This window comes from Salmo trutta, chromosome 28 (genome assembly GCF_901001165.1).
Source record: "Salmo trutta chromosome 28, fSalTru1.1, whole genome shotgun sequence".
Lineage (NCBI taxonomy): Eukaryota > Metazoa > Chordata > Actinopteri > Salmoniformes > Salmonidae > Salmo > Salmo trutta.
In genome coordinates this window covers 25355170-25371134 of record NC_042984.1, presented here as the reverse complement: position 1 = coordinate 25371134, position 15965 = coordinate 25355170, and the positions used below count along the sequence as shown (strand labels likewise).

At 45.0% G+C, this 15965-nt stretch overlaps 1 protein-coding gene across 2 annotated transcripts; it reads left to right on the top strand.

Annotated features, from left to right (window-relative positions):
* The first annotated feature begins 343 nt into the window (after positions 1-343).
* On the top strand, positions 344-14545 carry LOC115165856 (uncharacterized). 2 transcript variants are annotated; one of them, XM_029719290.1, is made up of 9 exons: positions 344-532; positions 6378-6468; positions 6788-6959; positions 7199-7347; positions 7620-7796; positions 9939-10055; positions 10282-10368; positions 10475-10622; positions 14267-14545. In XM_029719290.1, the coding sequence occupies exons 1-9, from the start codon at positions 519-521 to the stop codon at positions 14287-14289; spliced, it is 978 nt and encodes a 325-aa protein (XP_029575150.1). In that variant the 5' UTR covers positions 344-518; the 3' UTR covers positions 14290-14545. The 2 variants fall into 2 exon arrangements, with proteins under 2 accessions (XP_029575150.1, XP_029575151.1); XM_029719291.1 differs by lacking the exon at positions 7620-7796.
* The last annotated feature ends 1420 nt before the right edge of the window (positions 14546-15965 follow it).

Sequence of the window (15965 nt, the reverse complement as noted above, 5' to 3'; positions counted from 1 at the left end):
GTATTGTCTTTGTTTACAATGTCCAATGCATCATAAGTGGCTTAGGGAGTCATTATGCCCCCTTGTGGCTAAACATTTTCCGTGCAACCTCATCAAGGGTGTGTTCAACATGCAACATTTCGATGGTTGAGATGAACACAGAGTTAGCAAATCTTTACTAGTTTGCTAATGCAAAGTGTATTTTAAGCTGTTGTGCTAAAAAAAACTAAACAAATCATCGTACAGTGTTCAGCACCATCCCTGTTCTAAAACATTCACGATTGACTATTGTTATGATATTGACTGGACCCGTTTTCAAACAAGTACGTGCATGTTATGCATGCTGAATACACCTCAGAAAGACGTCAGACATATACATTTGTAAGCGGAACTGTGGCGTTATGGTTTTCACACCGCCATTAAAACTCCAAAAATATATGTGGCGTAAATACGTTTGAGGGTAGCAGCCAATGTGGGCCTGCTTGCTGAGATGTAGAAACATCAAGAACACGATTATCTAGTTACTGTTTCACTTAAAAATGGAAGAGATACGGTGAGTTTATGAGCGCGACTTATTAACATAATTACAATCATCGATGTAGTGTTAGTTTAGTGACAGGATGTGATTCGAATTCCGTTTCCAACATTCTTTCGGTTGGTGTGTCCATTGCCAGAAGATACCGACTCTACCGTTACGCTTGTTTACACTGAGCTGAACTGGGGTCGGAACTCAGTAATGGTTACATTAATGCCATGTCAGAAACTTGGGCATTTCCGTTTCGCTAACCTAGAGGGTTAGAGTCAGATCCCGAGTTTCCCACTTATGAAGTATCAGAATCAACCAATGGGAAGGTCTACACACAAACAACTTAAGTTAATTGAAATCGGAGGTCTCAAGTTTCAGACATGACTTGATAGTGGCATAAGACACTTGGAGCAGGTGCAATATATAGGTCAGAATACATACCTCACTGCAGGGATGGGATATGCCACTGTACTCCAAATTTTACCTTTGTCCACACAGCTCCATCGAGAAGATTGAAATACTGCTAGTTTTCCCGGAAAACTGACCTTTTCGTCCTCATGCTAGCTAGCAGTAGCAACAGCAGCCATTATGGAATAGCACGTTGCATTGAACAACAAAGGTGCTGATACTGCCATTCCAAAATGGCTGCGGTAGCTCTTTTAATCCGACTTCGATACCGAAGTGACTTTTTCGTAGCAGGTTAGGAAAAGGGTTAGTGAAAATGCTCTTCTAACCTGCTACGAAAATCCCTTTGTATTGAAGTGGCGTGAAACGTGTGTCCTGACAAAAGGGCCGTTTTCTGGAAAAACTAGCAGTATTTCAATCTTCTCTATATGTCAGTGTGGATAAAGGTACAATTTGGAGTACAGTGGCATATCCCATCACTACATGTAGGTATGTTTTCCAAACCATATCTCTTAAACCCTATTGTTATGTATGGTACGACGTGCTGTACGTCATACCGTACGTTGTTATGGTTTACGACAGTGTGCTGCTTTACGGATGAATGGGTTGTCAGGATGAGTGGCACATGTCATTAAACGACAGAGTGATGTACAATGTGAAACCGTGCAGACGTGCGTTCTTCTACAGCTAGGCTAGATATAACATTGGCGACGAAGATGGCTGAATTCAGTTTACCACCGCCGGCACCATTCCTCGCCGTGCCTGGCGAACCTCCAGTCCCGTGGAATAACTGGCTTGATAGCTTTAACACTTATATTGAAGCTATGGACTTTTCTACAATCTCCGACAAGCGGAGGACAGCACTGCTCCGTCACTGCCTCGGTACAGAGGGACAAAGGATTTTCAGAGCGCTTGGATCGGCTCCTACATTCACTGCTGCAGTCAGCCTCCTACGGAACCACTTCGCCGGGAAAGAGCGAGTGCTCCTCCAACGCTACCGGCTACGGAAGAGACACCAACGGCCGGGTGAGTCCATTCAAAGCTACGTGGCTAATCTGAGGGATTTGGCTAGCTCTTGTAACTACGGGACACTTCAGGACGAGATCATCAGGGATCAGTTGATAGAGGGGACGTTATGTGAAAAGACAAGGGAGAAACTGCTTTTGGAATCGGATAATTTACAACTAGATGGAGCTATTAAAATAGCACTCCAGGTTGAAGCGGCGTTGGAATGCTCTACTATGCTAACAGACAGATCTGCAGCATACACTCGGCCCCCAGCCATTCTCACACAGCAGCTTCAGCCCGAGCAGGCGCACTACAACGATCACGTGCTGTGCATGGCCTCTCACGTTGATAGCTGCATGGACACAGACACCGGCATGCCCGTGCAGCAGGCACACAGACAAACGAACAGAAGTAGCTGTGGCAACTGCGGGGCTAGCTCTCACAATTCAAGGGCTTCAAACTGCCCAGCCCGTGGGAAAATATGCAAGAACTGTTCAAAATACAATCACTTTGCAAAAGTGTGTCGTTCTGCCCCAGCTACTAGCTCCACCCAGCACAGGCCCTTAGTTTCATCTCACTCTCAACATGAACGCACGGAAATTCGAACTGTCTCCACCAACCATGTGTCATTCAGGACATGCACTGTGCAGCTGGGTGAGGTGGGTTTGCCTTTGCTGCTGGATACTGGCGCTGCGGTGTCATTGCTCAACCTTGCCACTTACTACAAGTTTTTCAGTCACCTACCACTCCAACAGCCCTCCACTGCCCTGTGTGGGTACGGTAGATCCAAGATAGACATTGTAGGCACCCTCCAGGTCCCAGTACACTACGGCACCAAGCATCTGCCATCATTCACATTTCATGTTGCAAAGCGGGGTGCCAACCTCTTGGGCCTCGACCTCTTCACAGGCTTGGGATTCACGCTGAGAGATGACAGTGGGTCAGCTATCCACCAGGTTACCTGCACATGGCAACAGAACTGGCCAACTCTGTTTGATGGACTGGGCTGCCTCACAGCCTTTACTCACAGGCCCCTAGTGAATCCGGAAGTGACCCCAGTCATGCAGCCCCTGCGGCGCATTCCCTTTGCACTGCGTGATGACGTCACAAAAGATCTCCAGGCACAGTTGGATGCAGGCATCATTGAGCCAGTCAACGCTGCCCCCTGGATTTCAAACTTAGTCATTGCAACCAAAAAGTCAGGTGGAATCCGGACCTGCGTGGATCTTTGTGCTGTGAACAAGGCTGTTGTCCCAGATAAGTACCCCTTGCCTACAGCTGAGGAGCTGACCGCACTATTCCACGGCTCCACGATCTTCATGAAGCTTGACCTTCGTCAGGGTTATCTTCAGGTACCCCTCAATGCAGCTAGCAGAGATCTCACTACCTTTGTCACACATGCTGGCGTGTTCAGATATACACGCATGCCTTTTGGACTTAACTCCGCCCCCAGCTGCTTCCAGAAGGTGATGAGCACCATCCTCGCTGGAATACCTGGGGTGGCGGTCTATCTGGATGACATCGTGGTCCACGGTCCTGACCTCCACATCCATGATTATCGACTCCACAGAGTATTCAGCGCTCTACTGCAGAACAACCTGACCCTTAACGGTGGAAAGTGCACCTTTGCAGCTCCAGCCGTCGAGTTTGTGGGGTTCCGCCTGTCGGCCAAAGGCATTGCCCCACTCATGTCGAACATTGAAGCCATCCACAGGATCCCGGAACCGACCTCAGCCTCTCAGGTGGCATCATTCTTGGGCATGACAGCTTACTACCTCCGGTTTCTGCCCCACTACTCCCAGACCACAGCGCCCCTTCGCCAGCTCCTCAAGAAGGATGAGCCATGGGCCTGGACGGCAGCCTGCTCAGACGCGGTCCGCTCACTGAAGAGCCAGCTCACCACAGCCCCAGTCTTGGCTCACTTTGACCCCGTCTGCCCCACCATTGTCACATGTGACGCCTCAGCTGGAGCACTAGGAGCTGTCCTCTCACAGCTGCAGAATGGCATTGAGAGGCCCGTCGCCTTCGCCTCAAGGGCCCTGAGCCCCACAGAACAACGGTACTCTGTGGGCGAACGAGAAGCACTGGCCTGTGTCTGGGCGTGCGAAAGGTGGCACCTCTACCTCTATGGCCGTCTGTTCACGCTCCGAACCGACCACCAGTCCCTCACAACGCTACTGTCGGCATCAGGAACTGGCCACAAGCCACTTCGGCTGCACAGATGGGCCGACCGCCTCAGACAGTACGACTATCAGCTGAAGTTCACTCCAGGGAGGGATAACGTGGTGGCAGACCTCCTCTCACGCTCCTTTGACGCTCCTACTCCGACCGTCTTGCCAGACGACAACGAAACAGAGCTCGTACAAATGCTTTACGCTCCTCTTCAGTCAGTCGTCTCACTGGAGGAGCTGAAGCAAGCATCGGAACAGGATCCCACACTGTCTACCCTGCGCACCTACATACGCACTGGATGGCCAGCACACGTGCCGGAAGAGCTGGCGACTTTCGCCAGGGTGAAGCACGAACTGTCTTGCTGGGAAGAAGTCTGTGTCTCTCGAGGGTTTTGCACTGTGGTCCCAAGTGGTCTGCGTGCGCGTGTTCTATCCATGGCGCACGAGGGGCACTTGGGCATAGTGAAGGTCAAACAGCGATGTCGAGACCTTGTGTGGTGGCCAGGCATCGACCACGACATTGAAGCCCTGGTCAGGGATTGTGCTGCATGCCTCCTCAGTGGGAAAACAGGACAGTCCGCCCCACCCCCCCTGCAGCCTCTCGCATGGCCGTCCCGCCCCTGGGAGCACATCCAACTGGACATCTGTGGCGAGATCCATGGTCACGCAGTCCCTCACCATCAGCGCTTCCTGGTGGTGGTGTATGACCTCCACTCTAAGTGGCCAGAAGTGGTTCCTGTCGGAACTGTCACAGCACAGGCCATCGTGGACATCCTAGACAGCCTGTTCACAAGGTGGGGCCTGCCCCTCACCCTTACCACGGACAATGGGCCCCAGCTAATCTCTGCCGAGTTCTCCTCATATCTCAGCAACAAGGGAATCAAACACATCCGCACGGCCTACTACAACCCACAAGCTAACGGAGGGGTGGAACGCTTCAACCAAACGCTGAAGAACGGCATCAGAGCGCACCTGGTCCAGGGGTGCACGTTCCAAACTGCTTTGAATCAAACGCTAATGCACTACAGAGCAAGCAAACACACAACAACACAGGCCTCCCCGGCATCCCTCATGCTAGGTCGTGAGATGGAACTGCCACTGGACAGACTCAGAACACAGAGAGTTGCAGAACCGGCAACTAGGTGCACCCAAGAAAAACAGGCAGTGACCAGGCACCAAAGAGAAATGAAACAGCGTTTTGACAAGGCACACAGGGTGAAGAAGTCGATCATCCAAGTGTCTGACTGGGTCCGAGCCCGACGGCCTCAGCGGTGCAACAAAATGGCCTCATTCTGGTCGGAACCCCTGCAGGTCAGTCGACAACTGGGGCCCGCCACATTCATGTTGAGCAATGGATCACGCTGGCACGCCAGCCGCCTCAGGAAAGTCCCTGCTCCTCAAGGAATACGAATGCACACAGAACAGACATGCAGGCCAGAGACGCCACCGGATGGACCTCCCCCACCACTACCACCCGAGCCCCAGCCTCTGTGGGCTCCCCAAGGGCCAGAGCCACAAGCGGTGGCGGTTGAAGAAAGGCCTATGCGGGCACGAACTCGCCCTGCTCATCTGGGGGACTACTTAACCTCTTTTCATTCTTAGGCTCTGATAGGTGTCTTAGTCAACCTCCAGGTTAATGGACTGAACTGGTTAGTTTGGAGAGTCATTCTGTTTAAAGGTTAATGTTTTAGGCTAGATATAACACCTATGCCTTGGCTGTCTGTCACCAGATCTCAACCCAATTGAACACATTCTGAAGTGGTGCCTGAAACAGCATTTTCCACCACAAACAGAAAAACTCAAAATAATGGAATTTCTCATGGAATAATGGTGTCGCATCCCTCAAATAGAGTTCCAGACACTTGAGGGGTGGCAGGTAGCCTAGTGGTTAGAGCGTTGGGGGAGTAACCGAAAGGTTGCTGGATCGAATCCCCGAGCTGACAAGGTAAAAATCTCTTGTTCTGCCCCAGAACAAGGCAGTTAATCTACTGTTCCCCGGTAGGCCGTTATAAGAATTTGTTCTTAACTGACTTGACTAGTTAAATACATTTTAAAAATAGAAAATATAATCTATGCCAAGGTGTATTGATGCTGTTCTGGCTCGTGATGGCCCAACACCCTATTAAGACACTTTTATGTTGGTTTCCTTTATTTTGGCAGTTACCTATATCTCATCATGGATCAATGAATATGACAAATTATCATGCGTTTTATCAGCCATTCAATATACATTTGAACCTATTACCATCTTGCACGGTAACTAATATCCACATATATTTCTATTTCAGTCCACTGTTGAGCAATCAGCCATGGGAGGGCTCAGATCTCCCAAACCTGAGACCAAGGCACCAGGAACTGATCCCAACGCCATGTGGCCCGGTCAGTATACATCCCAATTGTTCTCCTTATACTTATAGACATTGTCACATTATCTGTTCTAGCTGTCGCTTGAATTGGGAACCAGAGTCCTATTCAGTTCAACATTCTTTCTGCACTGTAGAAAAGTTCCTTTTTGTGTCACTCAACTCTGTAAACATGTTTCTCTTATCATATGAATAAGAATGTAGGCTACATGTTCACAGCATAAGAAGAATGTTCCTTTGTCTTACTCAGACATTTGCACCCGTTTTGATTGAATATGGCCCTAGGTGTCTGTGTGTAAAGAAAGGTTATATGCTTGGCTTTCTCCTCCCCACAGATAAAGCCTTGGTCAGAGCTGTCATGCTTGGTGAAGCTTTACTTCTGCTTCACCATCGCCTCTCTATTGGCACTATTGGCCCTCACACTGACAAACATCTACAGGCAAAGCATGGCAACGTACAGCTATGAGGACGACTTCACTGTATCGCTCATCCAACTGGTTGGAATTTGTAAGTGGCATGTCTTACGTTAGTGGCAATAGCAACAGATTGTTAACTAATGATGTAATCAACAGAGTGCCAACTCCTTACTGTGTCCAGACATGAACACATTATGAAAAGTTCAGAGAAAAGAAATGTAATCCCCAATTCTGATCACCCCATGTCAGCATTGTGTTCTATGGTTAAATCTGGATTATGCCGCCTACATCAATACTGTATCACACACGGTCTTCTTTATGTTTCTCCAGTGTTCTGCATATACTACATCACCAGGGGCATCCTGCAGGAGAACAGGCAGGAGTTGATAGTGTTTGTCCTCAGTGTGTTGGTGGTCATGATGCGCTCTGTGGTCAACTTCATGGTGCTCCCTGTCCAGGATAGAAAGGACCTGCTTCTGGTACGCTGCATGTGGACCAACAAAATTAAACCAACTCCTATGTCTAATCCAGGGTCATGTTCAGTACGGTATAACGTAGCAGTGTTTTGCAACAGAAAACAACAATCTGTGTTCTCATTGGACAAGTTCAGGTACTACCTCCCCGTTTAAAAACATATTCTCCCAACGGAGCACGGCTCAATTGTGACCAGACATGATTGTGCATGTGCTTATGTCACAGGTGCTGTTTGAGTAGCTGCAGTAGTGAATCAGTGTGTGTGCTTGTGTGGTAGGTGCGGTTTGTGTGCATCCTGTGTGTGGGCGTGGTCCATGTCCTGTGCGCCACTCTGCTCATCCAAAGGCCCAACATGATGGCCTTCCGGGTGGGCGGAGCTCTGGAGAGCTTCCAGGAGCAGTACTTCCTGATCAACCTGTGCTTCTCCATGGTCACCTTTGACCTACAGGCCCAGGTACCGCCACATTCCACATGTGTCATAATACATGACTGACACACAACAAATATTTTCTTCCGACAGATGGCGTCATTCTAACACGTTGTGTTGCCTTGACATTGAGCATCTTTGGTGCAGATATGTATGACTGCCTTCAGGGTATTTTTTTGTATTTATAAGGATCCCTATTAGCTGCTGCCAAGGCAGCTGCTCCTATTCCTGGGGTCCAAACAAATTAAGGCTAAAATATAACAGTACATATAACATAATTACACCAGTACATATCTACAATACATTTCTAATATCACCATACAAGCGTGTGTGTAGAGTGAGTGCGTGTGTGTGTGTTGTTACAGTCCAAGGTGTAGTTTTATGGTTTTTAAACCTGATTTTACTGCTTGCATGTTACTTGATGTGGAATAGAGTTCCATTTAGTCATGGCTCTGTGTAGTACTGTGCGTTTTCCAGAGTCTGTTCTGGACTTGGGGACTGTGAAGAGACCTCTGGTGGCATGTCTTGTGGGGTATGCATGGGTGTCTGAGCTGTGTGCTAGTAGTTTAAACAGACAGCTCGCTGCTTTCAACATGTAAGTACCTCTCACAAAGACAAGTAGTGATGCAGTCACTCTCCTCTACTTCGAGCCAGGAGTGATTTGACATGCATGTCATTGATGTTAGCTGTCTGTGTACATTTAAGGGCTGGCCATGCTGCTTTGTGCTGGGCCAACTGTAATTTGCCTTTGTACCTCTTTGTGGTGCTTGACGATATGACTGGGCAGTAGTTCAGGTGCAACATCTCGAGCCTGTAAGACTTGTTTTGTTGATAGCAATGTCAAGAAAGCACAGCAGTGCTTCCTCCCTATCTTAGCTACCGTTACATCAGTATGTTTTGACCATGACAGTTTACAATCCAGGGTTACACCAAGCAGTTTAGTCTGCTCAACATGCTAAATTTCCACATTCTTCATTACGCAATTTAGTTTAGGTTTTAGTGAATGATTTGTCCCGGATATATTGCTTTTAATTTTAGAAATATTTAGGACTAGCTTATTACTTGTCACCCATTCTAAAACCGACTGCAGGTCTTTGTTAAGTGTTGCAGTGATTTTACTTGCTGTGGTAGTTGACATGCATAACGTTGAGTCATCAGCATACATAGACACACAGGCTTTACTCAGTGCCAGGTCAGTAGGAAAGATTGAAAAAAGTAAAGGGCCTAAACAGCTACCCTGGGGAATGCCCGACTCTACATTGATTGTTGGAGAGGCTTCCATTAAAAAACACCCTCTGTTTTCTGTTAGACAGAATCTTCGATCACAATCTAGCAGGGGATGTAAAGTCATAACAAAAAGTTGTTCCAACAGCAGATTATGATCGATAATGTCCAAAGCTGCACTGAAGTCTAACAAAACAGCTCCAACAATCTTATTATCAATTTCTTTCAGCCAATCATCAGTCATTTGTGTAAATGCTGTACATGTTGAGTGCCCTTCCCTATAAGCGTACTGAAAATCAGTTGTTAATTTGTTTACTGTGAAATAGCATTGTATCTGGTCAACAACAAAAAAATCAGAACGTTTACTAAGGGTTCGCAACCGGTTGATTGGTCAGCTGTTTGAGCCAGTAAAGGGTGCCTTGCTGTTCTTGGGTAGTGGAATGACTTTTGCTTCCGTCCAGGTCTGAGGGCTCACACTTTCCTGTAGACCTAGATTGAAGAGGTGGCAATATAGTCCGCTATCATCCTCCATCATTTTCCATCCAAGTTGTCAGACCCAAGGGCTTGTCATTGTTAATAGACAATTTGTTTCTCCTCGCCCTCACTAACTTTACAGAATTCAAAATTATAATGCTTGTCTTTCATCATTTGGTCTGTTATGCATTGATGTGTTGGTTCAGAATTTCTGGTTTGCATGTCATGCCTAAGTTTGCTAATAAAGATAATTAAAGTAGTTGACAATATCAGTGGGTTTTGTTATGAATGAGCCATTTGATTCAATGAATGATGTAGCAGAGTTTGCCTTTTTGTCCGAAATTTAATTTAAGGTGCTCTAAAGGTGGTCCTTTATATCAGGGCCATTCATACATCAGGGTCTTTGGGATGGAGCTGTACTAGATTTATAGTTGGTATAATCTGTGGCTGGTTTTTCTGTTTCTCTGTCAGCTGTGCCTTTGCATACTGATTATGACATCAGGTACAACCATGTCCTTCACGAACAGCATCATCCTGGGCTTTGGAGTGGTCTGGGCCTGCGTTACCGCAGCCATGGGGGCTATCGCAGTGAGTAACAAGTATCAAGAGAATAAAATATGTAATTTAATAATTAATGTGCACTGCACAAGTGCATAAACAGGATGTAAAGAATAGAACATAAATCACAATGAAATACTACACGCATAAAGTATATGAACTCAATTGAATGAAGGATGGTGGATTTTTTTTAGCCTGTAAGCACCTATGAAGCGCATACATCATGTAAAACAGGTTTATCTGTCCTTTGTTCCAGGTTTTAAAAGAAGCCAAGCCGCTGGTTTGGGTCTTTGTCCTTCTGAATGTGCCGGAGGTGGCCTACTTCGTGTACCTGATGTACAGGGTGAGCTGTGAAAGCCAGTGGTTGAACTGATCTCAAATCAGATCTTTAGGGAAAGTATGGTGAATGGTTGCTCTGAGATGGACTTCATGTGGTCTTCTGATTTCAGATCAGTGTACACTGGGGGCAGGACACGACGTATACACTGGAGGCCGCTGCTGTGACTGGAGCGGGGATCTCAGTGCTGATCAAAGGCGTGCTTTTCTGGTCTCTCTTCCGATTGGCGCGCAGCTTCGGCCAGGGCCTGAGGGAGAGGAGTGAGTAGATTACTGCCTGTATTTTTCCTTCACCTGTTCCACTGTATGTTTACCAGGAGTCAATGTACTCAGGCTAGACTAGAACAAGGCTCATAGACGACAAAAAAATTCCAAAAAATGTTATGACACATTGAAGGAGCATTTGTATTAACACATTTTTGTTATGGGCACAGTAAAACAGTCATTCCAAGAACTTCTGACTGAAATTATGAAACAGACCTTCAACTACAGTTGAAGTCGGAAGTTTACATACACCTTTGCCAAATACATTTAAACTCAGTTTTTCACAATTCCTGACATTTAATCATCCTAGTAAAAATTCCCTGTCTTAGGTCAGTTAGGATCACCACTTTATTTTAAGAATGTGAAATGTCAGAATAATAGTAGAGAATGATTTCATTCATCTTTTATTTCTTTCATCACATTCCCACCCTGCCACACTGGCAACACTTTAAGGGGCATTGCACTAATAATTGGGCTGACTAGGGAAACGTTCCCGCTGTTCTGTTCTTAGTGCCAGTCTGCACGTTCAAACTAAAACATTGTAACTAATAATGGCATCTTTATGCTTTCATTAATAAAATGATAAAAATACTCTTTCAAAATGCTGACGTTTTAGTTATGGATCCATAACGAATTACTATGGGAATAAATATTAGAAATATCCTCCAACCCTCTATATGTAATTATTAGCGGAGAGTCACGTCATACTGTAGGCCTACCGTAGGCGACATGAGTCTCCACTAGTGTTGAGTAATGTGCTGTTAAAAGTTGTGTAGGTCTTATTTAAAGAGCGTATTGAAGTTAGAGGCAATAGGATTTGAAGCAATAGCCTACAACTATTTTAGCACAGTTTTGCGCTGCTCTGAGACAAGCATTGGGACTGGTCTTAATAAATCAATGAGACTTTTATTTTCACTGAATCTCTGTTTGGGTATTGGTTAGACTAGAATTTGAAAATTAGGGTGTTGAAATGTTATGCTCTTAGTGTAACCTTTATTTTAACTAGGCAAGTCAGTTAAGAACAAATTCTTATTTACAAGGACAGCCTACTCCTTCCTCCCCGTCGGGGAATTGAACCCCGGTCTCCCACGTGCCCGCAGGACACTGGATTTTAGCTAAATAGCCCAGTACTGTACTCCCGACCGTCACGTTGTACAGTGCCATATTTTCCGTTCCATCCCAATGGAAACCCAGAGGGTTTTTCGTTTTCCTTGGAATAGAAACACCATAATATTAATCAAATTAATCCCACTTGTAGCCTGATTAGCAGGACAATAGACTCTTTATAGCCCAGCTACTGTGTGTGAACATCCCCGTACATGCAATGTATTCGACGCTTAAGTACTCTGACTGTTACATTTAAATCAAAACAGTAGTGTTTTTTCATCAACATCTTTATGCTTTCATTAATAAAATAATAATTACTCAATGTGTATGTTTTAGTTATGGATCCATAACGAATTACTATGGGAATAAATATTACAGAAATATTGGAACAAAGTTGTCTAATGAAGGCAAACATTGTTGCTTACTGGAAAATACTCTTTCAAACACACGGTCGCGTTGTACAGTGCCATTATGGCTATTAGCAGGGCTATATTTTGGCCTTTATGGGCGGTGCACAATTGGCCCAGCGTTTCTTTCCCTCTAAAAACATAAATGTTTTAGCCTTAACAAATATTATTTTGGACTTTATTCAGATTTACAATCACTCTCCTTTGTTTTTTTGAAAACGTAATAACCTCATATCATTATATATTATCAAGTTGATGAAACAGTCATATAGCTGGCACCTACATAAAGCTGAGTCACTCACTCAATTATGGCTTTGGATCAAAATAAATAAATACCAACATTCTTTCTGATAGTCGTTTAATAAAGAAATGTTTTGATTACCTTACCTGGACACCATGTACAGTATTATAATACTGACAATATACTATTAGCAGGACAATATACTTTTACCAACACTTCTCTGTATTTTGATACTTTGTGGATGGGGGCTCCCGCAGTGCAAAATGCATTGCTACAGCTGCAGGTTCGATACCCGTGCCAGCCGCCACCGGGAGACTGAGTCGGCTTTTGGTTTTAATTCAGAATCCTCCAATCCTCTATATGTGACTCTCCGACAATAATTACGTCATATTTTTCGATATACTGTAGGTGACATGAGTCTCACTAGTGTTGAGTAATGTGCTGTTAAAAGTGGTGTAGGTCTTATTTAAAGAGCATATTGAAGTTAGAAGCAATAGGATTTGAAGCAAAAGCCTACAACTATTTTAGCACCATTTCGAGCAGCTCTGAGAAAAGCATGGGGACTGGTCTTGATAAATCAGAGATTTTTATTTTCACTTAATCTCCTTTTGGGTATTGTTAGACTAGAATTAGAACATTAGGGTGTAGAAATGTTATGCTCTTAGTGTAACCTTTTTATTTAACTAGGCAAGTCAGTTAAGAACAAATTCTTATTTACAAGGACAGCCTACTCCTTCCTCCCCATCGGGGAATTGAACCCCGGTCTCCCGTGTGTCCCCTGCCTGCACGACACGGGGATTCTTTAGCTAAATAGCCCAGGACTGTACTTCTGACTGTCACAATATACAGTGCCATATTATCCTTTCCATCCTAACAGAAACCAAGGTTTTTTTTGTTTTTCTTGGAATAGAAACACCATAATATTAAGCAAGTACCAGTCAAAAGTTTGGACACACCTACTCATTCAAGGGTTTTTCTTTATTTTTACTATTTTCTACATTGTAGAATAATAGGGAAGACATCACAACTATGAAATAACTCGTATGGAATCAGTTAAGAACACCATTTTATTTACAAGGACAGCCTACTCCTTCCTCCCCGTCGGGGAATTGAACCCCGATCTCCCTCGTGCCCGCATTCCCTAGTACAGCCATTATTGAAGTCTATCAAATGCTTCTCAAAGATGGCACTAGCACTAACTAGCATTAATGGTAACAGTGGTTCACACTTAAATAATGTGCCATAGAATACTGCAACTTTTAAAGGAGGAACCACTAACGTCAATTTATGCTTGCTCCAGTGATGCGATCCGGAGGCTCTGTACGGAGGGTGTGATGCAACTGCAGAGCCCCCGTAGCCTTGCAGAGGCTAAATTGAGCTCATACCGGATTACCGTGCTCTTCCAAAATGTTTTAACAATGCGGAGGACTCCGTATAGCTCCGCGTTGACTGTAGGTGGGGGCAGGAGGTCCTGAATAAAACAAACTTACTAACTTCCTTGACAACTTCCTTCACACCAGCTCTGCGAAACGTGAATGCGCTGACTTCTGCAGAGGCTGTATCACCGTAAATGCTGTACAGCCAATGCAGACGTCGGATTGACTATAGAGTTCATGTGCATGGCACAGCCATGTAGCCTATAGGCTACCCAGACCAGCAACATAATTAAACTCTAAATATGCCATTCTATTATTTCAAAAATACATTTTATTAGTCTTATGTTTCTTAGGACATGCCTAAAATAAATAAATGGGACTGTGTGAATTAGGTTCTAAGAAACATTGCCTGATAGATTTACGGTATGCTGCTTTCTAAAAAATGTATCTTTAAAGGGTATGAGACTAGCTAACCAGGATACTTTAATGTCTCTCTCTCTCGCTCTCCAGTGTTTACATCGGACAAGCAGTAAAGTGCCGTCATGAAAAGGAAGTGGCTACGGTTACGCAGGACGGATAAGCAACAATTTCTAAATTTTGTAACAACTCTCTGGTTCTGACCAATGTTTGAAGTTAGGAACTAGAGGGAAATGCACTCAAATGGGCATTGGACCGGTCTGTTTTTACTGAAGATGATTTCACTGCAAGTGACAGACACAGTGCCTTCGGAAAGTATTCAGACCCCTTTACTTTTTCCACATTTTGTTATGTTACAGCCTTATTCTAAAATGGGTTAAATTAAAAAAATCCTCAGCAATCTACACACAATACCCCATAATGACAAAGCGCAAACAGGTTAAGAAATGCTAATTTGCTAATTTATAAAAAATAAACTCCTTATTTAAATATGTATTCAGACCCTTTGTTATAAGACTTGAAATTGAGCTCAGATGCATCCTGTTTCCATTGATCAACCTTGATGTTTCTACAACTTGATTGGAGTCCACATGTGGTAAATTTGGATTTGGAAAGGCACACACCCGTCTATATAAGGTCCCACAGTTGACAGTGCATGTCAGAGCAAAAACCAAGCCGTGAGGTCGAAGGAATTGTCTGTACAGCTCCGAGACAGGATTGTGTCGAGACACAGATCTGGGGAAGGGTACCAAAAAATGTCTGCAGCCTTGAAGGTCCCCAAGAACACACTGGCCATCATTCTTAAATGGAAGAAGTTGGCTGACCGGCCAAAATGAGCAATCGGGGAGAAGGGCCTTGGTCAGGGAGGTGACCAAGAACACGATGCTCACTCTGACAGAGCTCTAGAGTTCCTCTGTGGAAATGGGAGAACCTTCCAGAAGGACAACCATCTCTGCAGCACTCTATCAATCAGGCCTTTATGGTAGAGACGGAAGCCATTCCTCAGAAGCCATTCCTCAGAAAAAGGCACATGACAGCCTGCTTAGAGTTTGCCAAAGGCACAGACTCTCAGATCATGAAAAACAAGATTATCTGGTCTGATGAAACGAAGATTGCACTCTTTGGCCTGAATGCCAAGCGTCACTTCTGGAAGAAACCTGGCACCATCCCTACAGTGAAGCATGGTGGTGGCAGAATCATGCTGTGGGGATGTTTTTCAGTGGCAGGGAGTGGGAGACTAGTCAGGATCAAGGCAAATATGAACAGAGCAAAGTACAGAGAGATCCTTGATGAAAACCTGCTCCAGAGCGCTCAGTACCTCAGACTGGGGTGAAGGTTCACCTTCCAACAGGACAACGACTCTAAGCACACAGCCAGGACAACTCTCTGAATGTCCTTGAGTGGCCCAGCCAGAGCCCGGACTTGAACCCGATCAAACATCTCTGGAGGAACCTGAAAATAGCTGTGCAGCGACGCTCCCCATCCAACCTGACAGAGCTTGAGAGGATCTGCAGAGAAGAATGGGAGAAACTCACCAAATACAAGTGTGCCAAGAAGACTCGAGGCTGTAATTGCTGCCAAAGGTGGTTCAACAAAATACTGAGTAAAGAGTCTGAATACTTATGTTACATTTCCATTTAAAAAATAAAATACCATTTTACCTGTTTTTCCTTTATCATTATAGGGTATTATTTGTAGATTGAGGAGGGAGGGAGACATTTAGTCAAGTTTAGAACAAGGCTGTAACGTAACAAAATGTGGAGAAAGTCAAGGGGTCTGAATAGTTTCCGAA

Coding starts and splice junctions, on each gene's coding strand:
- LOC115165856 (XM_029719290.1), top strand. Junction 7,348..7,619: donor ATAGAAAGGACCTGCTTCTG/GTACGCTGCATG, acceptor CTTGTGTGGTAG/GTGCGGTTTGTGTGCATCCT. Junction 10,369..10,474: donor TCGTGTACCTGATGTACAGG/GTGAGCTGTGAA, acceptor TTCTGATTTCAG/ATCAGTGTACACTGGGGGCA.